General features: G+C 59.2%; 2 protein-coding genes across 12 annotated transcripts in view; one reads left to right on the top strand and one right to left on the bottom strand.

Annotated features, from left to right (window-relative positions):
- Nucleotides 1–427: 427 nt before the first annotated feature.
- Nucleotides 428–10,050, bottom strand: LOC116760486 (translation initiation factor IF-2-like). Its single transcript, XM_032645384.1, has 4 exons — nt 10,024–10,050; nt 5,743–5,870; nt 2,281–3,666; nt 428–1,418 (listed from the first exon to the last, which is right to left on the bottom strand). Exons 1-4 carry the CDS (start codon nt 10,048–10,050, stop codon nt 1,241–1,243), a joined length of 1,719 nt encoding a protein of 572 aa, XP_032501275.1. The 3' UTR covers nt 428–1,240.
- Nucleotides 3,316–26,512, top strand: part of LOC116760741 — a 39,434-nt gene continuing 16,237 nt past the window's right edge. For 8 of the 11 annotated variants that reach the window (XR_004351831.1, XM_032646066.1, XM_032646069.1 and 5 more), the window contains exon 1: nt 3,316–3,536. Coding sequence is in view for 7 of the 11 variants with exons in the window: in XM_032646066.1 (XP_032501957.1) it covers nt 3,342–3,536 (195 nt within the window). In the remaining 4 variants the exon portion in view is untranslated. Of the gene's footprint in view, nt 3,537–3,616; nt 3,754–19,826; nt 19,985–23,629; nt 23,816–26,512 lie in introns of those variants that run through there. The other 3 variants (XM_032646071.1, XM_032646072.1, XM_032646073.1) reach the window with 3 other exon arrangements.

The raw sequence follows: 26,512 nt of genomic DNA, 5'->3' as shown, positions 1-26,512 counted from the left end.
GGGAATTTATAATGGCAGTTAGCGGTTGGGTTCTTCCTTGGCGTGGCCGGAGCGGAGGGGGGGGGGGTGATAGCAGGATCTGTGTGGCTTTGGGGGACTGCCCTGCACATAATCATCTCGTGGGAACATGTCCTCTTACTCCACACGTCCTAGTCAGGGCTGGGAACTGTAATAGTGAAGGAAATTATAAAGGACAAGAGAGATTGTTTTTCTCTGCCGTATTGCTAGAACGTGGGTCCGGCATTCCCGAGTCTCAGGCTGTCCTTCTTTTCGGAGGAAGGAGGAGTACAGAATTCCTGGGCTTCCCAAGCTGGACCCCATAGTCCTGGAAGCTGGGAGGGCCACCCTGGACCTTCCTCAGGGAAAGAGTGAAACCGACCCCCTTGAGAAATCACCCCTGCTTGGGCTCTCTCGGCTTGGTGTCAGCAGCCGTGGAAAGTGAAAGTTGGTCAGGATTTCGGTGAAAAGATTAACCAGAAAACATTTCTACTCCACTTTCTAAAACTGAATTTTCTCACGGGGGCGGGCGGGGGGGAGCTATCCCTAGCAAGAAGAGGCCACAGTAAGATTCTAACACATAGGAAAGTAATTTTGGAAGATTTCTTAATGGATCCTGTTTTCTCCCCCTCCCCAAATCGTATGTCATACGGTGGTGGCAGTGATGTGTGTGTGTGTGTGTCTAGCACAATTCAAGGCCAAGGTCATGGGGGTCTAGGGAGCCTCCAGGGTGGGTCAGTGGGCAACAGAGGCCCTGGCGGAGCTGCTCCAGCTGCCCCAGCCCAGCCTCGCCCCATGGCCAGTACCCCTGCCTCGGCCATCCAATCCAAGGTGGAATGAAGTTTCCTGGGAAGCAGGGCACACGAGGAACTTTTGAATTTACCAATGGCATAAAAAGTATATATATTTTTATGACAACGGGCAAGTTTCAATTGGTTGACAGAAATGGCGAGATGTGACGTCAAGGGACACTGGTTAGAATGCCAAGGCCGGCGGGGGGGGGGGCGGGGAGACAGGCACAGAGAGACACTGGGATGGGGCCCAGGAGGCCTTCTTTCTCTCGGGCCCCTGTCGCGGGCATCCGGGGACAACCAGGTCCATCTGGCTCCGAGAGAGGGCATGCCCAGGCAGGGGGATGGGGTCCGAGCACAGCGACCCCGTGTCGGCGTCCCCAAGCGCCAGAAACCACTCAGGCGCTCCTGCGGAGCAGGCAGAAAAAAGCATCTGCGGCCTTCTTGTCACTCTAACCAGTGTCCGGGCCCTGGAGCCCGGCTGGTCGCGACCGCGGGAGAGGGCGCGGGAAGGAACCGCGCGGCCCGTGGGCAGCAGTGTCGTCGTCCGGCTCCAAGATAGCAAAGCTGCGGCCTAGAACTTCTCCCCGCAGCTCCTGCGCCCTGGGCCGGGGGAGCAGGAAGTTGTTTCTGCGGGGAAGGAAGAGAGCGAGGTCGGAGCCGGGCAGCGGCTCCGGGCACGGTGCCCCCGCCCATCCCATGCCTCCCCGGGCACCGTGAGGGCCCCCCTCCACCAGGCACCTTGCGCCCCCCCATCTCTGGGCACAGTGCGCTGCCCCCCTCCACTTCACAGGATCCTCTGAACCCCGCCTCCCACCCCACTGGGCACCGCGGCCCTCCCGCAGCAGGGCGGGCGGTGTTGGAACGAGCCGCCGCGGGGTCCTCCTGGTGCGCGCCCTGCCCCGGGGGAAGCCCGCTGCCACCGTCGACCCCAAGCCCTGACCCGGAGCCTCGTCTAGAACTCCACGGCGAACACTAGCCTCGCTGGGATGAGCCCGGAGACCTGGCCGCACTCCGCGGCTCGCACGGGGCTGCAGTCAGGCCAGGGACCGTGGGTTCGCCCCGGGTCCCCAAGCCGGGCCCGAGCGTGCGCGCGCGCGCCCCGCTGCCCGCAATCATGGCAGCCGGCGCCTCGGAGCGCAGCCGCCGAGCGCGCTCCGGCAGCCGCCTCGGTGCCAGGGCGGCGGGGACGGGCCGCGGCCGGGGCGTGCGGGCCGCCAGGCGCGAAGCAGAAGGCTGATGAGTCCTCGCGGCACGGTGCCCCCTACCCCGCGGGGGCAGGCGGCCGGGACCGCGCGGGCGGGGAGCCCCCGGGGCGGCGTGCCCGCGGGGGCGCGCACGCGGGGCTGCGGGCCCAGGCGCGGGGCCCGGGCGGCGAATCCGCTGCTCGCGCCGCCCGCCCCGCCCGCGCGCGCCGGCCCCGGGAGGAGGGTGCGCGGCGGAGGGTGGGGGGTGGGGGGGGCGGCGGGGAGGGGCCGCGCCCGGTCCTCACCCGCAGCGGGCACGGCCGGGGGCCCCGGGCGGCCTTGTTGGTATTCCGGGCACAGCCGAAGCCCTGACCTCCCCGCGGAACAGGGGCGCCCGGGAGCGCGTCACGGCCGCTGCCCCCGGGCGGTCTCCTCGGGCTGCGGGGCCGTAGGCGCCTTGCTTCCCCGTCCCCTCCTCTCCAGGTCCCCCGTACCCCCTCCCCCGCCCTGATCCGGCGGCGAAGGGGTGGGCAGGGAAACGCGCTCTCTGGGACAGGTGCCAACTCCGAGACAAAAGACATAAAATAGGCGGCAACGGGGGAAGCGCGGCCGGCGCGCTCGGGCGGGGACGGAGGCGCCGCAGGGGCCGCATCCTCGGTGCCGACCCGGGAAAGTTTGGGAAGTCGCCGCGGCGGCTTCGCAGCGGCGGGGGACACACGGGCCGGGCCGCCCTCCGCGCCGCGCTCGCCCTCTCCGCGCCGCTGCTGAATAATTCATGGCGCGGCCGCCGGCCATTAGCATGCACCGGGCGCGCGGCGCGTCTGTGCCCAGCCGCCGCATTCGGCGCCCCGGCCGCACTAGACGAGCGGCCGCGCGGAGGCCGGGCCCGCGTTGTCCCCGCGCTCGCCCGCCGGTCCGCCGGCCCGGCGGCTTTCATTGTGCCCCGGGCCCGCGCCGCCCGGCCGTCCGGTGACCGTCCGCACCCCGCAACGCGCCCGACGGCCCGGCGCTGGAAGTTCGGGCCAGCGGAGCCCGGCCGCCAGCCCCGGGATGCACGTGAACTTGGAGAAAGTCGCGGGGCGCGCCGGCGCGGACCTCCGCTGCAGGGCGTGGGCGTCCCCGGCCCCGCGCGCTTTCGTTTTCGTCCGGGACAAAGGTCCCTCGCGGCGCAGGTCGCGGACGTGGAGATCGTGTCCTGCGGGCCACTCTGCGGGGAGGTCCGGTCGTTCAACACAGGGAAGCCGGAGCCAGGAGAAGTGGAGCAGCGCGGTCCGAGGCGCGGTGCGGGACCAGGGGAGTGGGGCCTGGCCGTGCGCTTCGCCCGCGCCGTCCCGGAGCTGTCCCACCCTGCCAAGAGTTGTGGGAGATGGCACCGCTTTGCTCTCTGCCCTTTCGCCGCGTGAAGGAGAGAATCACTTGGAACCCACGACTCAGACCGATGGCCGAGGGCCTGTGCAGCCGTGGGCACGATAGCGCAACGCCGGCTGCGTCCGGGCGCGTCCCTCCGGCAAGGGCAGAGCGCCCCTGTCTCGATTGGGTTCACTCTCGATTCTTGAGGCCGGTAAGTGCATTTCTCACTTTCGCTACTTAGTGAATATTTAAATATTAATGAAGGGATTCCTAAGAAGAGCCCTTCTGTAGGGCAGGCCTTCCACAGACCAGGGGACCCGGGAAGGAGGTTGTTCTTGAACCTGAAGCCGCACCAGCTTGCAAGAACTCCATGGCCGTCATTAAAATTCTGGAACTTGGAATTTGTGAAATACAGCTTCCGATCTCAGGTGTGTGCCGGCCATTTGCCAGAGAGAATTTTGTTGAACACATAAAATACCGTTAGCAGGCATCTTACGTAGAATAGAAGGAAAGAGAACACATCTGTTTTTAGATTAGATGTGTTCGGAAAGGTTAATTGGAAGCTACAGTCCAGCAGTGCTTCTTATTTTTTTCTGCTGGTCAGGCATTTATGGAGAGCTGGTTTAGGGCGGCCCTCGGTCAAGCACTGGCCGATTGGGCCGGTGGAGTGAAAGCCCTGTGCGTGGAAGCTGCTGTTTATGGTGGCATAAAACGAAAAACAACTCATAACTTTTCATAATAAATCCCCCTTTATAGGTGGGTCACATACGGGCCCAGCCGGCAGCCCTGGGGAATTTGTGGGGAGCAAGAAAGGGGGTGGAGGAATGCACATTGGCCGTAATTACAGGGTTTTAAGGTAACACTGAAATTAATTTCTTCATAGTTGGGCTTCAGAGGCCAAGGCAGTCTCTGCACGCCAGCACTGTGTTCACTTTATTTTAGTTTGTTGGTTCTAGCTATTTGGGATTTTCAAATGCTTGTTTGTACTTGCGTGTACCTATCCTGTTAAAATGAAACCTGTAACTGGGGGGGGGGTTAACCCGGTTTTTGATATGATCATATCGCAGGTGTGATTTCCCCTTTACTCTCCCCCATCTTATTGATGTGGTTTGGACAACCTTGCTGGGTGCCTTGACCACAAAATAATGGGGAGGGGGGCCTGTTTCCATAACACCCCGGAGTGTGAGCTGGCACTCGGAGGCTGTGTTTCCGGGAACGTGGACAGAGGCCTGAGTAGCCCAGGCCTGCCTCATGCCTTCCTCTCCCCGGGCTGCCTGGTTTCCAGATCTGAGGGGAGAACCCAGAGGGACAAGGAGACCACTTCAATAAGGTCTTGCCCACCCGGCACCGAGGCTGAAAGTTTGCTTCGTACTGTAGAGCTATCCTCGCCATCTTTTTTTGCTAGGCCATCCTCTGCTCCCTCGGTCCCCTGTTTTACATTTGTATTTATGACTTTATCAGAGGCAGTTAGCAGACATGAAACCCGGGGGTGGGACATCGGGGAGTGATCTCAGAAACCGGGGCGCAGCTGCGGAAGGCATGCCAGTTCGGCCGCGAGCTGCTGCTTGCCGTGGCATTGGCGGTGACGGGTTAGTAATTACGGAAAGCCCAGCTTCTGTCGGGGCCTTGCCTGTAAAATGCGGGAGACGTTTTCCCAGGTCCACAGATGACCCCCGTAACATAGCACACGATGGGCAGGGATGGTGTGGCGTTCTGCTCAGACTGTCGGGAATCCCCCAGGATTAAAACAGACCCCGAAACAGGGGGCATGGGTTGCTCCCTCTCCGCGGGCCTATGGGCCATATGCTGGGAGCTGGGCAAGGCCTGAGCATCCGAGGGCCACTCAGTGGGGGGTTGCTGTTCGTCACAGCTCCAGAGGTCCATCGCCTGCCCCGTGTGTGCCCCGGGCAAAGGGAATGTGATGGGGCTGAGAGTCCACTGCCAACATCGGGGCCTGCCCCGCAGACAGAGGCCCTGCCTCGGCACCAAGCCATCCTGTCCTGCCGTCGTCCTGTCCTTAGAGCCAGCCCAGTTCCACTGGAGACTCCCAGTGGAGACCCGGGTCCCGCCAGGGGCTTCTTACTATGTAGGGATGTCTCACCCGGATAAAAATGTATTTTTGAGGACGAGGACACAAGACGAGGTTCGGAAAACGAAACTGGCGCATGTCTGGTTTTTGTCACTCTGGATTTAAGGGAAAGAATGTGCTAAGCAGGGGACAGGGTCTTGTGGACCGGGGCGGGCTGGCGGGAGGACGGCCTTCGTGTTCTTGCTTTTGTTTTCAACCAGGGCCGGGCCCGGCGTGGCCCCTGGCCTGCACTGGGGCCTTGCCGTGCCCCGCCTCTGGCCACTTGAGGCCCCCGATTCTGGCCTGGGCGTCTCCAGGGTGTGGGTGAAGCTGGCTGCCCAGGTCTCACACGCCGCCTGAACAGGTGCAGACAACATCTTGCTTGGCTCCACGGAAACAGCAGGGAGCTTTGCGGCGGGGCTGCTTTCGGGTCCCTGTGGCCACCGTGGATGACGCCGTGCACGGCGTGGACGAGGCCTGACCGGAAGGCAGAAGGTGGGGCCCAGGGAGGGGCCAGAGGGCTTTGCCCACCCTGACGGTCACCCTGCCTGGGTGGGTGCTCCTTGGTGTCCGGGGAAACCGACACGTGCCCCAAGCGAGGGATGGTGCTCGGGAAGGGAAGGAGGCCCCAGAGGCCGGGCAGGAAAACATCTTAAAAGCATCACACCTGGCTGTTGTCGGGCTGGGAGGGTGTATCTGCATGTCTGGGGAGAACAGAGAATGCCCTTGCGGAAATCCCGTGAAGGGGGGCTGTCCTAGCTCACGTCCGGGCAGCTCCCATCCGGCCCCCACCCCAGGCTCACCATGAGACCCTGGACAAGTGGCATCACCTCCCGGCACTGCACCCCAAGCTCTAGAGCAAAAATAAGAATCCCAGCCTCAGAGGGTGATTCGGAAGTTTCAGACAACATTATTTCCACAGACCACGGTTCCTGGCACGTGGCAGGGACGTCATAAATGGCTGTTGTAATTGTTTTCGTTGTAAATAGTAATCGCCATTTTTATTGCGAGTCATTATTATATTTTTGAGTTTCTAAGAAGCAGGGAACCTAGTTTTGGTTTCATTACAAAGGACACCTGAGAGTTTACCATCCCCACCCCCCCCAGGTGGTAGCGAAAGTGAACCTTGATCTTTTCAACACAGAGTGTCAGGAACTTGCAAAGCCAGGGCTTCCCTTATCCCAGGGACTTGGCTTAGGGACGTGCTTACGGAGGAGGTGCCCCTTCCTCGGCACCTAGGAAGTCGAGACCTCCCCAATGATGGCACCCGAGGAGCCCACCTGGGCGCTGGCCCCAGGGGGCTGACCAGGGCAAGACAAGGGCAAGGCATCGTGACTCAGGGGTCCAGAGTGGCCCACCCCAGCCGCCAGCCTCCTTGCGGGCAATGCAGGTAGCAGTTGGATGGGAGGGTTTCACCACTCTGATGAGCTAATTGTTCTTTGGCCCCATACCAGCGAACGTTTACCAAAACGCTTGCTTTGGGAGAATTTTCTCTCTTAGCTGATCGTCCAGGAAGACCCAGCAAGATTGCCCTTTCTCAAAACATCTTGTTGGAACAAGAAAGAACCCCAGATGGCACCAGCCGTGCTTTCTGATGTTATGGAGCTGAGGAGGGAGAAAAAGCAACAATTGTCTCTGGGCAAAGACAATGGACCTTTTATATGAAATATTTATTTTCAGGGCTGACCAGTGTCCCGTTGGCTGGGCCAGTGGAGCGCCAGTGTCTGAGCATCACAGGTCCTGAGAACTCAGTCAGGGATGAGATTTACAGAAAAGGAAAAAAAGAAAGTCCCCTGACCTGTGGTTCTTGGGAAATTTCAGTGGGAATGTCTGGCTTTTTTTTTTTTTTTTTTTAATTGAGTGGAGTTTAAACTTTCACAAGTTTATTTTTTCTTCCTCTGTGATTTCTTCTGCAAGGCCACAGGGGCATGTTGGCAAGCATTGGAAAGGTAGCCAGGTTTTGGATCGTGGGCTGGATGGAGCCTCCCTCGGGCCAGACCTGGTCGGCCTTTGTCTGCCGGGAGATGGCAGAATGGAAGTGAGACAAACTCACTTTGTCGGAGTTTAAGAAGAGGAAGGGTCTGTCCCCAGGGGGTGGGGGGAAAGCCACCAAGAGCAATTGGGGACAATATTTGTGATTCTCTGGTGTCCTTCACTCCTCCCCTAATCCTGTTCTCCGATGAACTTGGGATCTGGCCTGACTTGGCGAAGCCACACATGGTCTCTCGAACACCCTTCTAGCTGGACAAGCCTGGCGGCCCAGAGTTGAGCCGGATGGACATTTTCTGAAGAAATAGAAGGAACAGGATTTTACTCTGAGGTCTTCTTAGGAGCCACCTCCATCTTCCCCGCTCTGTGGCCGCTGGTGGTGCTACAGCTGCCGACCCTGGCTGCCGACCCAAGGTCCAGCTTCAGTGCAGCCAGGAAGGCGCCCTGGGAAGCAAGGCCTGGATCCCAGGCTCACGTTAGGGACTCCGGGAGGAACTGATCAGGCTGGGGCTCGTGATGGAAACATCGGAGAATCAGTCTTCCTGGCGTTGGGAAGGCCGTGGCGGACAATCGGCCGAGACCCGCCCCCCACCAGCTTAGGGGGTCCTCAGACTGGTAGGTGGAGGACAGAAGAGGGAGTGGCCCCGATCAGGGTGGACGAAGACGGGCCCCTCCCTGTCAGGCTTCCCCTTTGCCCCAAAGACTTTGTTGGCAAATTATAATATCTGGCTTCAAAAATGAGGTTTTGTTTTTTAAATTGACGTTGCATCTTTAAAAAAACAAAAGTCCTGGAACCTCTTAGCTGTGGTGTGTTTCACCTTCTGCATTAACCGCCCCCCCAAAAAAAATGCTATGAAGAGAGTTCTCTTTGAGGGGTAACCGTAACAGCCTCTGAGGCCACGAGTAGAGTTGGTAAAATTGAAATGGAAAAGACTGAAATCTCCTGACAGGCAGAACAACCGTAAAACACAAGCTTTTATTTACTGGGTTTTTTGTTTGTTTGTTTGTTTGAATGGAGAGGGGTTTGAAAGTAAAATGCTGCAAAGTCTCACTGTGAAATTTTGGACGGGAAACTTGTTTCAGTCCGTATTCAGGAGTCTTGCCTTTAGGGATGGCTCAGAATCCGTGTGGATGGATAAATCGGGCACCTCTGCAAACGGCCGGCCAGGCCCACTGTTGAATCAGTGGCTAAGAGGTTTTCTGAGTAGATATATGACCCCAGAGGTGATGGTTATTATTGCTGAATGAGCCTGGTAGTTGTGGTGAGAAAATGTGTGCATGGGACGTACAAAGTAAAGGCCAAATTTTCTTTTTCTGTTTTTGGAGTAATAGAATTTCCCCTTAAGATGAAAAACAAGAATGTTGTCCCTGTTGCCCCGGTTTCTAAAGGCAGGACTGGGTTTTTCTGTGAATCGCCCTTCCTTTAATTCTAGGATTTCACATGGTTAGGGAGAGCATTTAGCTGAAATATTTACCTGCTGATTTGGGGCTCTTAAATCTAGATTCGTCTTTCATGTGTTTAAGAGCGATATTTACATTCAAATCAGCCTTTTATAATTACATTTTAAATTATAATGAAATGATGGAGCCGGGGCTTCAGTCTTCCATATGTTTTAACAGTAAGAGACGCCCTGGTGGGTTGCATATCACATCACCAGCCCTGGGCTCCGAGCAGGCATGAACAGGCACCAGACACGCAGGTGCCGGCCTGCAGGGCCACATGTGTGTCCTGAGGATGTCAGGGTCCATGCGTGTCACCTGCGGAGCCCTCCCCGCCCTGCCAGGAGGAGAAGGGCTTGTCGATGGGGATTCTGGCCCCGGCACTGTGGCATGGCTGCCAAACCTCACAGCACGCAGTGCATCCGAGAAGGGCCTGGTCTGGGCCTGGATACCCCTCCGCCCTGGCTGATGTCTTGTGTCCCGGACCCCACGCTGGCCCGCAGGCCTTGGGGCGGAGGCCTTTATCTCCTGGGCAGCCAGCTGGGCACAGCAGCGGCCACTTCTGGTTGTGGTGATAGTGTGTGGTGTGTGTGTGTGTGTGTGTGTGTGTGTGTGTGTGTGTGTGTGTCGGGGAGGCCGGGTGAGAGAGGGTGCCCACCTCCTCCTTTCAGGGCGGCCCCCAAACGGCCCCGCAGTTTTCAGTGGCTTTCCGCATGGATCATGGGGGACCCTCTCCTCCCGGGGCCAGGCTGTTGGCAGCCGTGCCAAGCCGTTCCTGGAATGGAATTCCCAGCGTTCCTGGTCGGGCGCGTGGCATCGGAATCCTACCTGCTTTGTCTCTGGCATCAGCTGGTGAGCTAGTCACGTGGCCGCATGCGTGAGACCAGAGTCCGAAGATCAGAGGGCTCCTCCTGGCCTCTTCCTTCTCGCTCCCCCCGCACCCCCCGGCCTTGTGCTTTGGGTATGGCCGTCTCTGCACAGGCATAAAGCAGTATTAAAATAAAACGTACTCCAGGCAGCCGGGGCGCGGTGGGGAGCTCCCAGCCACAGAAAGGCCCGTAAGCCGGGGAGCAACCCAGGGCCCACGAGCGAACCCTGGCTCGGCGGCCCAGCCTCGGTCACTCCATGCGGTCCCTTCCACCCCCAGAGCTGGCCCTGCCTGCCCGGGGACCCTGCCCACACTGGCAGCCTTGTGGCTCACCCTGCACAGGGACAGCCAGGCGGTCATCGCCTCCGCTCCTGGCCACAGAAAGGGCCGATGGAGAGACCTGGGCAGGCTGGCCAAGCGGCCACAGCCCGTGCCTGCAGGAGAGGGCCGCCGGGTCCGATAAATCTTCAAGTGAGAGTGCCTGGGTTAGAACCTCAAGCCCAGTGACCCAGGCCAGGCACGGGTCACCTTTCCTCGCTGTGGTGGAGGACTTGCCTCGGTGAAACTGGTGGATTTGTGACGGTCTGAATGGGGTGTGGTGATGGGCCTGGAGCCCGACCCCGGGCCCCTCGCCGCGGCCTGGCTGTGTGCATTTTTCATTGTGTCATCACAGCAGCCCTGAGTGGCTGGAGCTGAGACCCCTGTCCCGTGTACTCATGGGGAAACTGAGGCCGGGAGAGGTGGCGTGGCTTGCCCGGGGTTAGGTGGCCGCTTGGACCCAAGGCTGGGTTCAAGCTAGTGGTCCGGCTCTCGAGCCTGACGGCGTAACCTCCCAGGGCATCGGCTAGAGTGGGCTCGCTCCAGGGGATCCCGGGGAGCACAGCCGGGGTGCTGGCTGCCGCCTGCCCCTCGGCCGGGCCCAGCGTGGGAACAATGTGGCCTCTATCCCCGGAGCAGCCCAGCCAGGCAGGCGGCTCGCAACATGGCGCCCAGGGCCGCGCCGCCTGTCCACGGGGAGGGCTGGCGCCCGGGCCTGGGCCGGCTCCCGGCGTCCTCCTCAGGCCGGCCGCTGAGTGGCCAGACGCTCCTGCTGCCCCCTCCCTCTCCCGCTTGGCCAGCCGCCCCCCCCCCCCCGGTGGTGGGTTTCGGGGTCCGGCCCACCCGCCTCTGCCACGTCTGCCATCCTCCCGGCACCCATGAGCATCTTTCAAAAATTCCCGGTGGGCGGGGCTGAGCCGTAGCGGCCGCCTCTGGCCCCCCCTCCCCGGGCAGCCAGTGCCAGATGAGAGCAGGAGACAAAAGTAGCATTTTCCTCGTCCTCCTGGGCTGGCAGCGGGGCCTCCCCAGCACCACTTGGCCCTGGCAGCCCTGCCTCTGGGTGCCGGGGTGGCCGAGGCCCAGGCCGCGCTGGCCAGGACCGAGGAACCGATGGACGATGGTGGCCAGAGACCAGGCGCCTGAGGGCCTGTTGGACGGGGGCTGGCACCTGGGCACGGCCTGCTGGCCAGCAGCCCCTTCCCTCCTCTGCTTGCCACGGTGACCAGCCGGCCGGGTGAGAGACACCGTTTTCACTTCCTTGCTTTTGAGAACCTCCTCATTCTGCACCTCGGGTAAGTCTCCTTCTTCCCTTCTCTTGTGCTGGAGATAAGCCGAGGGCTCTGCCATCTTGTGCTCAGTGCCTGTTACGTTTCCTTCCCTCTAATTGGTTATCCGAAATTCAAAATTCTATTTCAGACCGCCCCCAGCCCCCCACATCTTCAGTGAAGTGAGCCCTTCCAAAAACTGCAGGGAAAATGCAGCAGCCAGACCCATTTATTTTTAAGATCCAGAGCTACAGGCTTTAGAAATCACAATAAAAATGAATGTTTGTTATTTCACAGTAGCTGCATGTTCAATTATAATTTGAACAAATGTTTCAGGAGGCATTAATAGGCACGGCCTACTCTCTCGTGCTCAGTTATGTCGGTTTTTTGGGGGGTGGTCTTATCATCATCACCATTATTATGATTTTAATTTTTGGCGACGCCAGAAGTGGCAGAGGGAAAAACACCAGAAACATCCATGCTCCTCCCAGCAAACTCCTCGGCAGGCAGGGCCAGGCTGGCACACGGGAGGGTGGATTCTGCTTTGAGAAACAGAGGCCCTTTCATTTTGTCCGGCATCTTTAATGCTGCCATGTCCACAGTTGAGCGATCCAGTTTCTTTCTCCCTTTTATTTTATTTTATTTTTGGGGAGGGAGGGGGGATAAAAGGAAGCTCTTTTCGGCTCTCAGCTTCGTGTGGGGAAAATCTTTTAGGTTGTTTTGGGCTTTGTATTTTAAGCACTTATTTAAGCCCGGTTCCTAACCACCCTGCCCACAGACGGCTTCTGGGGTGCGTGTGGGCACGTCCACCAGACCAACCCTCGGGGGCCCTGAGTGGTCCCAGGGCCTGCCTGTGCCCTGATCTCATCCTGGTTTCGCATTTGCAGAGCTGTGGCCCAAGACATCCTGACCATCCAGGGCCTGAACCGTGGCCAGCGGGGCAGGGAGTAGAGTCCCTTGAAGACCTTTGGGTCCCTGGGCCACGCCACCACTGCCGTCTGGGAGCTGGGTTCTGTGGCTGCCTGAGTTTCTCTGTTGGTCCCAGAACCTTTGCATTTAAAAGGTGGGCTTTGCAGGGTTCGGCTCGAGTTCACCTCCACCCTCTGGCAGGCTGACAAAAGCACCGCAGACACGGCCCGGTTTCCCCACGTTTGAGGGTAGCCGCCAGGGTCTTGATTTATGGAAAATGGAAAATCAGGCCCCGAAAGTTCTGAATTGCAACTAAGAGGAAAATTCCCACGTGAATACGTTTTTGTTTTCCTGATTCGGAGGCATCGGGGTCCTGTTTGTGCAGGCCTGAGCAGCTGGCTGGAGCAGACACCACCAAATATTGAGACTGAGCTCAGCGCGCACGAGGAGTATCTGCGCCTGCTTTTGTTCTTAGATTCGACAGCAGTCGATCCTGGAGGATTTGGGGCTGCAGATACAGGCGTATAGAGCAGAGATAATTAAAACATTTTCATGATTATGACAGACACATTCTGCTGCTGCGAGCTGGAAGATCACTCCACCCAAATATTTAGCAAGCACCAAATAAAACACTGGTGACAAAATAAAAGTAATAGAAAAAAACCAGAGTGTAATAAATTCTAAAGGCAAAAGAGGCAACAGGATAGAGAGAGGTTGGTGGTGGGGGGGGAGGGAAGGTTCATCATTTTTAAAGAATTTATCCTTTTAATAGCTGCCCACTCCTCATTTTTAAAATTTGTATTATAATAAAATTATAGTTTTATTATAATTGATGTAGGTGAATAGGCCTTTAATCCTAAATCCTGAAATGACAGGCAGATTTCCTGAGCATTAACTCGTCTTATTTTTGGACAAGGTAGAGGCAAACAGCATAAAATCAATTAATTTCCATAAATGAGCATTTTCATTCTAAATTAGTATTTTCCACCGAGATTATGTTCAATCTGATGGTTTTAATATGTATGGATAACACATTCTCCAGCATACACCTTATATAGTTGAGATAGTTATATGTGATCAATTATCACCTTCATTTTTTAACTCTGGTAATAATACTTTACCTCCCCCAAATCAGTAAAATTCCACAGAATCTTTTTTTTTTTTTTTTTTTTTAAATCAGGCAAAAGTACCAGCATTCTCCATGGCACCCAGTACTTCTCAGCAGTATTTTTTTTTTTTTTTAAGAAAGTACCACACATAGCAGTTTTCACATCATCGCTTCTATATAAATTCCACTATAGACTGAAATTATACATTCTCACAGCACAGATGGGCTGGTCTGTCATTATGACTGCCGGGTCCTTGTTGGAACACACAGCATATTTCAATTGTGGAGTCGACAATTTCGAAGAACTGAGGTCAAAATAAACAAGTTGCATTCGTGTTTAAAAGCAGTCTTATTAAATGATCTTCCGATCCCCTGAAAAATTTGGTAGCGGAACAACCATCACCTTTATTAAAGGTTAATTTAAAATTTGGTCTTCATCTGCATCTTTTTAAGACTCCAAACGCCCTATGGCAAAGGACCTTAAATGTTCTAATTAATTACCAATTTTTATCTTTTTTGCATCATGAACAGCCTAACACTAGATTTATATGAAAAATTATGGGGTCTGGGACTTCTGATTTTAATATCTTCATAATCTCTGTAGGAAAGACATTAAACCTTTTGTTGTTCTGTGTACTTTCATGAAATTATTTGGAGAAGCTTCTGAAAAATCAGATGATACCTTGCATGGTCTCAAGGTACATTGAAGTCCAAACTGAAAAACAAAATTCAACAGGTAAACTGCAAACACTAGCTATAAACTTAAAAAAATTATCTCGCAAGGTAACGATGCAGAATGTATTGGTCCATATCAACACACGTGAGGGCAGAGCAGTTCTACAGGCACAGTAATTTGCAAACGATGATAACTTTATTTTGTGAATTTGCTCACGTTGTGAGGGAATCGGTTCTGAGGGTTCTTTTTCCGCCCCCTCCCCGTCTTGAAATGGTCACTTCTGCGTGTCTAAGTTATGGATTCAGGCTCTACAGCTCTCAGCCTCCGAGGCCCTTCCTGGCCAGGAGCAGCTTGCCCGAGTGTCTGCCGTGCTGAATGAGAGAAAGGTGCGTCCCTCTGCCGCGTCCTGAATGCGCCCAACACCCTTCCAGTTGCGGAACTTCCAAAGGAGAAGTGCTTTGTTGCGGCTTGTTTATTTTAAGGAATGTACCTGTTGGCGGAGATGCTGGGGAGTAATAGGAAAAGTGAAATGTTGATGAAATTTGCCAGAGCCGTTTGGGAGCTGCTCTCTGTAGCGGCTGTGCTCTCGGATTTTTTAACCACTTCATCCTTTCTGATGTTGGTCTTTGACTCTTGTCTCTGCATCAGAAATGTGTTTATTATCAGCCCCGTGAATGTGGCACTGGTCTGGGGCTCTCAATGAGGCACAGTGAAGCATCCCAGCCTTCCCGGGTCAGAGCTTCAGAGCGATGGCGTCATAGTAACGACAGTGGTGGTGGCAGTGGTAGTCATGACAGTACTCTACCGTGTGCTTCGCACCATGCCAGGCTTCTTCGTGTTTGGAAAAGAAGGGTGGGTGGAGGAGAGCATGAGCTCCAGAACGCATGGCTGGGGTTCAAGCTGAGTCATTTTTAGTTGCTGGCTGTGCTGATCAAGGGTGAGCCATTTCACCCCTCTGTGCCTCAGTTTCCTCATCTGTAAAACGGGGACAGCAAGTGCCCCCACCTCACAGTAACACACATAAAGCGCTGGACGCGACACTTGGTTCATAGAGAGCACCCCATGAATCCTGTTCATCCTCGATTTATTTCTGAGTTTCAGAAATGCCCGCAAGGTGGGGGTCACCATCACCATTCCTCCAGGGGAGGCCCAGAGCCTCAGAGGGTCAACCGTCTGATGATGGTTGGGATGGATTCGAGCCCAGGCCTGCCGCCCTCCAAAGCCTGTGTGCCTTGTGCATTAAGTGATAGTGTGGACACGCGTGTCTACGCAGCAGCCCGATGTGGATGGCGTGCCTTTGCCAGTGTGTGTGCACCCTGACGGTACTGTAACACGTGTGCGTACACGCACGGCTGTCCTGTGCTCCCTGGGCCACCCCGAAGATGCCTGGCCGGGCGTTCCACTGCCCGCTGGATGGGCGGGTCTCCCAGCGCTGGGTGGACAGGCACCCAGGTGCGTGAAGCTGGGCCGGCTGCGCTCTGGGCCTCGGCCCGGCACCCTCGTTCTCCTCAGAGGGGCAGGCCGTTCCGGACGCCGGCCATTTGCAGACCCGGACAACTGGCATCGGGCCTGCAGCCCAGGAGAGGAAATGGCGGCGGGGCAGGCCCAGGACGGGATCGCGGAAGGCGGCCGAGGGCGGGAGCGGCCGGAAGGCCTGGGGTGGGCGCGTCATCGCGCCGGCACCCTCCTCCGGGGGCAGAGCCAGCCTTCCGTGCAGGTCTGCATGTGTGTGCACACGTGTGTGCGTGCGCCTGCGTGCCAGGCTCGGGCCCCGCAGCCGCACACCCGGGAGCCTGAGCAGGCCGTTCCCCCCACCCCAGGAACACGGCGGGGGCTGGCCGGGAGGTTTGATGAGACGGCGTGAACCCCCAGCCCACCTTTGGGCAAACAAGGCCTCGATGAGGATGGTTCTTACTGCCAGGCCTTGGTGCTTCATCTTTAAAGTGGGGCGACAGCGTCGGCCTCGGGGCGCGGTCAGACGCGGCAAGTGGGAGCCTGTCTGGAGGCCGGGCGGCTGGCCTGTTTCGTCCTTCGCTGTGGCCTCGAGGGAAGAGCCCGGAGGCCTGGGCGCCCAGGTGAGCTGCCTGCCCCTCTCGGCCTCGGTTTCCCCGCCCGTGAGGCAGAGGGTAAGTCCTACCCACAGGTTTCTCATGGAGGAAAACGACGTCACCTGCCATTGACGGGAGCAAGTGTGGGGGTTCCGGGAAGAGGGTCCTGCCTTGGATCCCTGTGACTCTCGGGGGACTCGATGGGACACAGAAGCCGGGCCCCCAACCCCAGAAGGGAGCCGGGGGTGGCTCCGGGGGTCCTGGCTGCTGCAGCGTGTGCGCGGGAACCTCTGGCCCAGTTTCCTGGGCGCCGGCCCCGCCCCGGGATTCCTGCGGTGGGTGTGCCCGCGCTTCCGGCCGCCGTGGGCGGAGGGATCCTGGGGGAAGGCGGCCAGTTCCCGCCGTCCCGCCCGCCAGAGCCTCCCAGTTGTGCTGCTTCCTTCAACTCGATGGGACAGGGGTCCCACCTGAGCCCGCCGCGCGGGGTCCAGGCTAGCGGGCCCCCACCGTGGCGGCCGAGGCCTCCAGCGGCTGCGTAGGGGGCTCGGGGTGTGGAGAGGGTGCCCTCCGGCCGGCGCCTTTGTCACTGCGAACGCGCAGTAGTAAGTCGCCGGCACTTCCGAGGCTCTCGGCACCAGGTGGGTGGGTGGGTGGGTGTGCCTCGAGGGTCTCAGCTTCGGGCCTGGTGCCCCTGCCCGGCCCGTGACCAATGCCAGCGGCCCGTGACCAATGCCAGCGGGAGGCCCGGGGAGACAACTTCCAGGTGGTGACTCCTGGGCCCGGCAGCGTGCCGCGGCGGTGCCACGAGGGACAGGCGTGTCCTGCAGTCAGTGTCCAGCTGCCGGGGGAGGGGTGAGTGAGACCGGCTGGGGCAGGACCAGCGGGGGGACCCGAGTGGCAGAAATCCCCTGCCTTGGCCCGCTGGAGAGAGGCGGGGGCCGCACTCGTCTCCCCCATGGGAGGCCAGCCGATGTCCGATATTGCAAACAGGACTCGGCTCCCTAGGGTTGCGGGGAGCTGACCTTCGTTGACCTACTAAGTGCTAGGCCCAGGGCTGAGTACTTCTTTTTGTTTTCATTTTTTCTTTATTTTTTGGCCGCACCACGTGGCATGCAGTATCTTAGTTCCCCGACCAGGGATCGAATCTGCGCCCCCTGCAGTGGAAGCGCGGAGTCCCAACCACTGGACCGCCAGGGAAGTCCTCAGGGCCGAGTACTGTAATCACCTCTTTTTAAACATCCATTTTTAAATTTAATCTGCCCAATTCCATTTTGTTTCAACATCCACTCAGAGCCAGCACGTGCCAGCGCTGTTCTGGTGGCGGAATAGGGCACAGACAAGACTCCCGTGTGGAAGGCGGGTGTGAACGGTTCTCTCTCTGAGAAAACCAAGGCTCAGAGAGGCCAAGGAATGTCGCCAGCGTCGCACAGCTAGCGGGTGACAGAGCCTGCACCCAAACCCAGGTCCGTGACTGCAAGACCCACACTCTCCCCCCCGCCCCCCGGCCGGGGAACAGCGCGCACAGGATCCCTCACAAATGCTGACCTCGGCGTGCTCTCCCCACAAAGCCATCACCAGGAGCACCTGCCCTTCGGCGTGGAGTTCTGCCCCAAGGGAGGGCCAGGATTTGCCTCCGTCCCTCCCCTCCTGAGGAGCCATAGACTGTGGTGGTTCTGGGGGCCCCCAGGACCCGTCTCTGCCTGGGTTGCTGTTTCTCTAGGATCTCGGGCCTGCCGGTTGGGCTGACGAAGCCCCCTAGCGCCCTCCAGGCCTCTGTGTTCGGAGTGCTGGCCGGGCGTGGCCAGCACGCAGTGTGGCAGCAGGCGATGGGAAGGAGGGAGCCGCGGGTCATCCTTCCTCTCAGTGTTCCTATGGCCCAGGGTGGGAAAGCGTACGAGGTTGTAGGCCCAGGTGACGTCGGAAGCTCTGCAGAGGGCTTAACACTCAGACGCCAGGAGTCAAACCTTCGGGAGATGCTGTAGAAACCCGAAACAGGCAAGACCATTTTGCAGGCTTGAGCGTTCTCAAAACGGTCCTTTCTGCTCTGTGCCAAATCCAGACCCTTCCGTTGTACGGGGAGCCTGCTGTGTAGACCAGGAGCCCAGGGGCTTTCTCAGGTTTTTCTCCTGGGGGCTTGTTGCAGGCACCATTCAGCGTCTGAAGGACCCTGACCTCTCTCCCGTGGAGACGCACTCAACTTATCTTGGGGTCCGTGGACTGGCCGGGAGTTGGGTGTCATCGGCACCTGCTGAGGTCTGCTCCATGGCCGCGTCCCAGGGTGAGGGGGCTCCCACAGGTAAGGGCAGAACAGGGGTGTCGGGGTGCCGTGTGCTGGGCAGGATAAGCTCTTGTGAAAGCAGCTTTCTGCCGGCGAACAGGCGCCCCGTCATGTGTTAGAGACCCCGCCGTCGGTCCCCGTCTGCCCGGCCCCCTGTGTGGTACTCTGTCCCTGATCCTGCAGCTTCCTTGCATCACCGGGTGGGTGGCCCAGCGCCCACGTGATTCTCCAGGGCACCTCTCAGAGAGGTTAGGGAGCCAGCTCTGGGCGGCCCTGGCTTGGGGTGCGGGAGGGGACTGGCGGCACTGTCCAGGGACCAGAGGGGGCAGACCTTGTGGGGTGCCGGGCCCCCAGCTGGAGGGCTAGAGCCGTGAGGGCTAGGGTCTGTCCCCAGCTCCCAGGCAGGGAGGCCGTCACTCAGCAAACGTGGGTGCCCTCCAGGAGGCCCAGGCCCAGGCTGAGATGGTGCGGGTGGGGAACAGACAGTTAGTCTGGAGCGGCCAGTGCGGAGTGCCGGAGGAATCCGGGAGGCCCCCTGGAGGTGGCAGACCCGCGGCCCCAGGCTTGTTAGCGAATCCAGCCCCGGGCCTGCCACGTCCCAGGGCCGTGCTGCCAGGCGCCGCCCCTCCCACCGCCCCACGCCAGCCCTGCACAGGCCACATCTGCTGCCGCAGCCCTGCCAGGGCTCCGCCTCCATCCCCATGGAAACCACGGGGACTGGGGGTCCTGCTGCATTTGGCCCGCTGACTGGTTTCCATTAGAGGCAGCCTGCTTTCCTTGAGACTTGCCCCTGAAGTTCAGGGCTCCTCCCAGGGGTTTCTTTCTGCGTTTACTGAGCGCCGGCCTCTCCTGTGCCAGGGCACCCAGTGGTCTAGGCCTGCCCATCCTGGCTGGCATCCCTCAGTGGGGTGAGTGCCCGGAGTCCCACCCAGGGCCGTGGCCGTTCTTGATCTTAACAGGCTGCAGGCTCAGACCTCGTCTCTCCTCACCCAGGACCACCGGACGCTGCACCTGAGTCAGGGGCCCCGGTCTCCCGTCCCAGCTGTGCCATAGAGTCACTAGGGGACCTTGAATGGGCCCCTCCCCCTCTCCGGGCCTCAGTTTACCCCTCTGTAAAATGAGAGGGTTGAAGTGCTTCTCCAGTTCCTTGCAACGCCACGAAAGGAGAAAGAAAGTAAAGCTGCAGCAACGCCAGCTCTTCTAGAGTCTCAGTTCTGGGATTTTTGTTTTCAAAGAGGGATTTTTTTTTTTTTTCTTGAAGGAAGGAGCCATGGAATTTGACCGGAGATCAAATTTGAGAGGCCAACAGCCAGCCAGATCCCGCGAACCCACGGTGGGGAAGGCCGGGCTCGGCTGTGGGCGGCCGTGCCCGCCAGGCTCCGCTTGACATGTCGGGTGCCCAGTGGCCTGGCTGTGAACGCAGTGGGCAGAGGCGTGCACCGTGCCCCCGACGGAATCCAGAGGGCTCTGGAAAACTACCCGAGAGGTTTCCGGAGGTCAGAAATGTGGGCAGAAAATGAGATCCGGCTTTAAAAAAAACCAAAAACCAAAAACCCAGCTGGCTCATCCTCCAGGGAGATCGGGGGCCTGTGAGAGACCTGGGGGAACGCCGATGCTCGGTTATCTTTGAAGAGCTCGCCCAGGGCTGATCCGTGGCAGCTGCTGCAGACCCAGCCTGACGCCCTGGTGGAGGTGCCGTCTTCCCCCACTCCTCCTTTCACGGGAGATGACGGGTGACGCTAGGGGACATTTTTGCCCAACCTGCCCAGTGGGTGCTTTGGCTCCTCCCATGAGAACCCTCAGCTCCTACTTGCTTATCGTGAAATGTCACAGATATCGTGGGGGCTGGCTTCTGCTTGGTCCCTGCAACTGCTGTACTGGGGACACTTTGCAGCTTATGACAAGGAGCAGAAGCTCAGGGGCGACAGGCCTTCATAGCAGCAGGGAGTGGTTTGCTGGGTGGTTTGGGCAGATTGCTTTCCTCCCTGGGCCTCCGTTTCCTCAGCTGTAAAACGGGGGTAGTGACACGGACCTGCCGGATTAGTGTGGACATTAGGTGAGACTTGGGGTCAAGGCTGGAGACGTGGTAGGTGATGGCGTCAGACTGCGCCCACCCCACATCCCCATCGTGAGTGAAGCAGGCAGCGTGTCCCAGGGTGCCGCAGACCCACGGCGGGGCTGACCCTCACCCGGCCCGTCTCCAGGGAAATTGGGGACAGGCTGCCATTTCTCAAGGTCACCTGGAACCCGCTGCTGGAAGGCCCTGGGTAGCCAGCACGATGGATGGTGCTTCCTCTTCGTCATCTGAGCCCAGGGAGCACAAACCTCCCGCCGGAGGCCGCCTGGGTTTGCTGGCAGGTTGTGGTGGCAGGAGAAGCAGCCAACGGGCCCTGGGGACATCGTCATTGCAGCTCAAAGGGTAGGCTGGTAGCATCTTCCGTTTTCTGTCCTGGGCAGGAATGGAACTTTGGTCTGAATGACGGCGCCCCGGGCGCCACTGTCTCTGCACCCCAGCCCGGCCTCCCCGGTAAAGTAGGCCGAGGGTGTGAGCTCGGAGCGGCAGCCTGCCGCACTGGCTGACGCTGATTTAGACACGGGGAGACTGGGATAATGTACGAAATGATGGAAATTTCTCCAGGGAAAGAAGGAAGAGAAGCTTAAGTGCCCAGATAATTATAAAGCCTGGCGTGGTGATTTATGGCGGGCAGGCGGGCCCCCTCCCGTCTCAGCCCCTTGTCCCCGGAGACCAGCAGGCGCTGTCCAGCACCCAGGTTTGGCCGTGTGTCACAGGGATGGAGCCCCTTGGTGTGCTGGGCCCCGACGTCGGCTATCGGGGTGACGTCATGGAACTCTGACGTGCCCCCCACCTGGAAAGCTGAGGTCTGGGAGGCTGAGCCCCTCACGCAGCTCTAAATGGTGGCGGCCAAGCCAGGCTAGCCAGTGTCCTAAACCCCAGAACCCTCCCTCTGCCCACAGCTGCATTTGGGGCCTCGGGCGGGCAGGGCCTGGGAGGCGGCCCATTAGAAAGGTGACAGGTCAAAGCAGGGTGGCAGCTATCACTGCTGGTGCCACAGGAGGGGGACAGCCAAGACCACAGAGTTGGGCAGAAGTAAGAAGGTGCGTTTTCTGGCTTGGATCTGGGGCTGCCCTGTACCTAGACGGGAGACTCCAGGCAGGCTGCCTGGACAGTGCACCGTTTGGGGCCTGACCTTGGGTGGCTTCCGCTGGGGACTTTCCTCTGCTGTGACCACACCCATCCCCCCCTCCCTCCTAAAATTCCCGGGGGATGTCCCCAACAGCTTCTGACCTGCCCAGTCATCATCAAGTCCCCTCCCTGCCACACCCAGACCGTCCCGAGTCCTTCCAGTTCTGCTGTCTTTCAGCATCTCGCCGACGCCCTCCTCCACCCGCCGGACGGTGCCCGTTGTCTTGCCCACCCAGGCTCCCCTCCAGCTCCTGGCTGCAGTCCAGCCTCCCCTTCATGGGACTCGAGAGGCCCCCAGCAACCTGCCCTCCCCCTTCCACAGCACCATCCCCCACCTCTCCAGACTGTGATGCAGCATCACCTCCTCCTGGAAGCCCTCCCTGCTCTCCACATGCCCACTGCCCTACAGACCCGTTGCCCTGGGAGACTGGGCACCTTGAGAAGGACAGGCCAAAAGCACCAGCCCAGCACAGGGCAGGCTCTTGGGGAACATTTCATGAATGAACAAAACAGAATCCAGAGATTGAAACAGAAGAAGAGAAGGCTGTGCACCAGCTACCTGAGTTCCGGGCCGCACGTAAGCCATCAAGTGCGCCACTGCGGCCAGGGGGTCAAGGCGCTTGGAGAAACAAGCGGACAGAGTTTACTTTTCTGCCTTCACCAGATACATTCCCTTTTAGGTCAAATCCGGGGCTTGTGAAACCACACCTTGTCACAAATGGGTGTGATGGCGCCGGACGGACAGGCCCAAGCTCTGCACCCTTGTGGGCGGGTGGACTGCGGGGGTAGGGCGGGGCCAAGGGGAACCACGCTTCTTCCTGGGGGTTCCAGCTGGGAAGACCAGCTGGTAGCGGTGCCCCTGGGGCTTGTGGGCCTCTTCCCCGGAGATCACTGGGTGTGAAAGGCAGGGGTCCGTCGGCCCATCAGATGTCATCGGTGCGTCTTGGCACATTCTGTTTAGTTAGAGTAGATATTTCCAACTCACAGATATTCTGCCTGGTCCTGCCCCTACGTTGTCACAGCTCAACAGGGGTCCCCTTCCTCCAGGGGGTGATGACAAAGTGTGGGGCCCTCTCACCTCCCCGCCCCCGGCAGTGGCTGGTTTCTTCCAGGTCAGCCCTGGGCCTGCAGCCCCTGGGTGGGACCCGCTGCAGCCCTCATCTTCCCGTCGGTCACCCCCACGGGTTGGTGGTAAACAAGCGTGTTGGTGCCCAGCACCCTCCCAGGGGCCTGGCACCTTTGTCCCGCTATGGAGGGTCGGGAGCAACTTCCGTTCAGCCCTTTTAGAAGTGTACCTTGGGGAGATCACTACTGACCAGCGTGCAGGGGCCTCGGTAGCACCCGCAGCTCTGTCGTCGGCCTGCTGCGAGATCTTGGGCCAGTCTCTCCCCCGCTGTGAGCTGGTTTCCCCACCTGCCGCACCATCTCTTTGACTTCCACCTGTAACGTTGGGTGGTCTCTGGGAGGTTCGGAGGGGCCAGGTATGGGGTAGCTGCTTTGGGCGTGTGAGAGTGTTCCTGGGCTTTGAGTTGGGATCCTCTGCCTTGTGAGGAGGTCACATGGTGGCAGGTTCTGTGGCCGTTCAGAAGGGCACCCCAGGGTGGAAGTGCTTCCAGAAGGGCAGAGGCCCCTCCAGGAGGGAGCTTTACTATGTGTTGAGTCCCAGAGAATGCAAAAAAAGGGTTGCTGCCTCTTTCTCCTTTTTTCAGTTTTCCAGAGTCATGTTAATGAGCGTCTATTCCTTTTGCAACAGAAAAACAAAATTTGAATTACAAAACTAACCACCTGGCCAGAGTGAAACTGACCCGCCCAGGTTCTCACTGCATGTTTTCACCAAAGGAGAGGTGTTAACACGGGGCACAGGCGGTCACAGTGAGGGCAGCACCGTCATCCTGGTGCATTTTGGCCATTTAAAAGGAGTAGAGGCCACTTAGGGGGAGGTGGTGCTCTGATGCGGGGTTCCCCCCCCCCCCCACCACCAAGAGGCGGGAGGCAGAGCCTGTCCTTACGTCTGGACATCTGGACACACGTTAGGGATGTTCCGAGTCTGATGCCTGGAAACGAATCTGTAGGGAAAGCGGACCTCTGTTTTGTCGTCACGCTAGAGCCAGGCCATTATTTTGCTGTTCCAGACACCGCCCTCGTCCATGACAGACCCCATGTAGCAGATGTACGTCTGGCAATGGCTGGCTTTTCCGGAACCGACTTGGCGATCACCCTGGTGTTGGCGGTTGCCTTTGTGAGGACCTACTGTGTGTGCTGGCCAAGCTCTTGGGAATTCCGTGTTCATTCATTTGCTCTGATGTCAGCTTCAGGCGGTAGGTGTAAACGGCCCCTTTTTAAGATACAAAACTGAGGCTCAGAGAGGCCAGTTTCCTGAAGACCACACAGCCCGGAAGGTTCTCTGTGGCCTGTTCGTGGGCTCCTCCCCAGGGCTAGCAGGTCTGCCACTAGAGGCTCTGTCGACTTGAGCTCACCTGCACCCTGGCCGCACTGCCTGCCCTGGTAGCCGTCGGCTCCCCAAGTCCCTGCTGGAGCTATTTTGGCCCAAGTGAAGTGGCAGAGCTGGGGACCTACCCCTGGTGTGTGCATCTGGCAGCTCAGGGAGGCTGGAGGACGTGGACCAGAGGCTCGCTGGCCGACTTCTGACTCCTCCTGACCCATCTCGGGCCCCTCCGAGGGCTTGGGGGCCTGGCACAGCATTGCCCAGGGCCAGGTCCCAGCGCTTCCCACGGCACCTCTGCACATACATTGAGGGGTGGTTTCTGCACGACTCGTTAGCAGTTGGTGTTTGCAGGGAGGGTGTTTCTCCTACGTGTGACCTCTGAGAGAGGCCAAGTTGAATGCTGAAGACCAGTGTGGACAAGGCAGGGCTGAGCCCTCTGGGGGTGCGGGTGGGCTGTATGCCGTGGGCCTGGGCCCTGAAGCTCGGCTGATATCAGAGTTCCTGCTGGCGGCTCAGAGCCTCCTGCCCGAGGCCCGTGCTCAGCTGTGTCCACGCAGGCCCCAGCCCTGGCAAGTTGGCCAGCTGTCAGACAAGAGGCAGGGAGAAATGTCTCCAGGCACCAGAGTGCAATGACTTGTCTTACGTCCTGGAAGTGCCCTGGGGGGTGGTCGGCAGTGGACGCGACCATCTGCTGAGCCCCGCTGTGCGTGGGCACAGCACGTGCGTTGTCTCCAATCACGCGTGTGAATCTGAGGAGGTGACCTCACTGTCCCTTTATTACAGATGAGGAGACAGGCTCAGAGACGTGAAGGGGCTTGTCCAGGGTCACGGGACAGAGCTGAGATGGGAACCCAGCGGCCTCCAGCCACGCTGTAGATGGACGCAGGAATGTTCCGCAGGGCAGGGGCAAGGAGGGGCCGGGGTGAGGTGGGGGTCAGCCTCTGGGGCATCCTCCTGGGCCCGGTGCTGGTGCCAACAGACTCTGCCAGCCTCCCTGGGCCAGAAGCTTCCAGAGGACAGAACCGCCTCTGGTCAAAGAACGGCCAGATGGCCTGGGCCAGCGCTGCCATCCGGGTGGCCACATCGTGGGGCACGGGCTGTAAGCAGTGCCGGCACTCGGGTGATTCTGGGGCTGGGAGAAGGGAGCATTGTTACAAGCCAGCCTTGGGTCTGGGACTTTTACTCTTGTCACCTGTAATGTCACAGCCCTACGAGGTGGACAGGCTGTCCCACATCACAGGGTAGGAAACTGGGCCAGAGAGGGCAGTCCTGTGCCTGGAGCCACACAGCAAACAGAGGCAGCAGGTGTGGCTGACTCCCCCTCACTCCCACTCCCCCACAACCTGCCTCATAGATCCTGGAATATGGGGGGCTGCCGTTCGGGGTTCACTAGTGACCCTGAGACAGGCTGAGGCCCCTGGCCACCCTTCCAGCACACGATGTGGGCCGGCCCGTCGAGAGAGGGCAGGCTTGGGAGGCTCAAGCCGCCCCTCGGGGGCGCGATGCACTCCCAGGAGAGCTTCAGAGGCTCCGAGGGCAGGTGACGCGCCGTGTCCGACGGGAGCACGCAGGCGTGGGGAGCAGGCCGAGGGCGCTGGTGTTGCCAGGTGCCTCTTTGTGCCAGGTGCCAGACCAGGGAGCCCAGAGGGCACTCAGCCTGGTGGTTCCGTGGTTGCTGTTGGGCACGTGGGTGAAAGGATCCGGGGGCGCTGAGTGTCCTGGAGAGAGGGCATCCTGTACACGCTGCCGTGGGGTCAGACGTGGGGGATGCTCCCTGGCCCCAGCACGGTCCCGTGGCCGGCTGTCCCGGTGAGTTTTCTAGCCATGGCCACGTGTGGCTCCTGTGACTTTCAGGTCCAGCCAGGGCCCCAGAGCCGCCCCTGCCCCTGCAGCCGGAGCTCCACTCACCCGTCAGGATAGAAACCCTGTCCCCGCCGGGTGCGTGCAGCAGGCGTGGGGCAGCCTGCGGAGCGGCCGGCATCCACCTCCCCTTGCTCTCCTCTGCTGAGCGTGGCCTTCTGCTGTTTCCCGTCCCACAGCTCCTGTGCCCTGGAAGCCTGATTTCTGACGCCAGCGTCAGCTAGAGGAATATCGACCTAGGCTATCTGCAAAAGGGGGGCCTCAGCGGCTGGGCCTGTGGGGTTCACCGTGCCGCCCACAGTAGTGTCCCTCTTGAGCGCCAGCTGGGCTGTGCTCGCCGTCCAGAGGGAAGAGAGTGGGTGGGAGTGCCATCGGCTCCCCCGTGCTGTTGGAGGGTCCCTGGTCTGTGGTCTCTCCTGGGTGGGCCCCAGAGCTGTTGCCCCATCGCCCAGGTGAGATCACTGGAGCTACCCCAGCCCAGGTGCCGCCCGGGAGGGGCCGTCAGAGGGATCCTCACCGGGCAGCGGGGATTCGTTCAGCCCATCGCACTGTCGGGAGAGACAGGGAGGGAGTCCAGCCGTCCAGGCAGGGCTGCGCGGCCTCAAGGCCATCCTTTCTTAATGGGGTGGCGGGGGGGGGGTAGGTGCACCCCCCAACATAACAGGATGGTGACGTGCTCACCAGAAGCCCGTGCAGGCTCCGTGCGGTG

Source organism: Phocoena sinus, chromosome 10, assembly GCF_008692025.1.
Source record: "Phocoena sinus isolate mPhoSin1 chromosome 10, mPhoSin1.pri, whole genome shotgun sequence".
Classification (NCBI taxonomy): domain Eukaryota; kingdom Metazoa; phylum Chordata; class Mammalia; order Artiodactyla; family Phocoenidae; genus Phocoena; species Phocoena sinus.
This window is presented reverse-complemented; position numbering and strand designations above follow the sequence as displayed.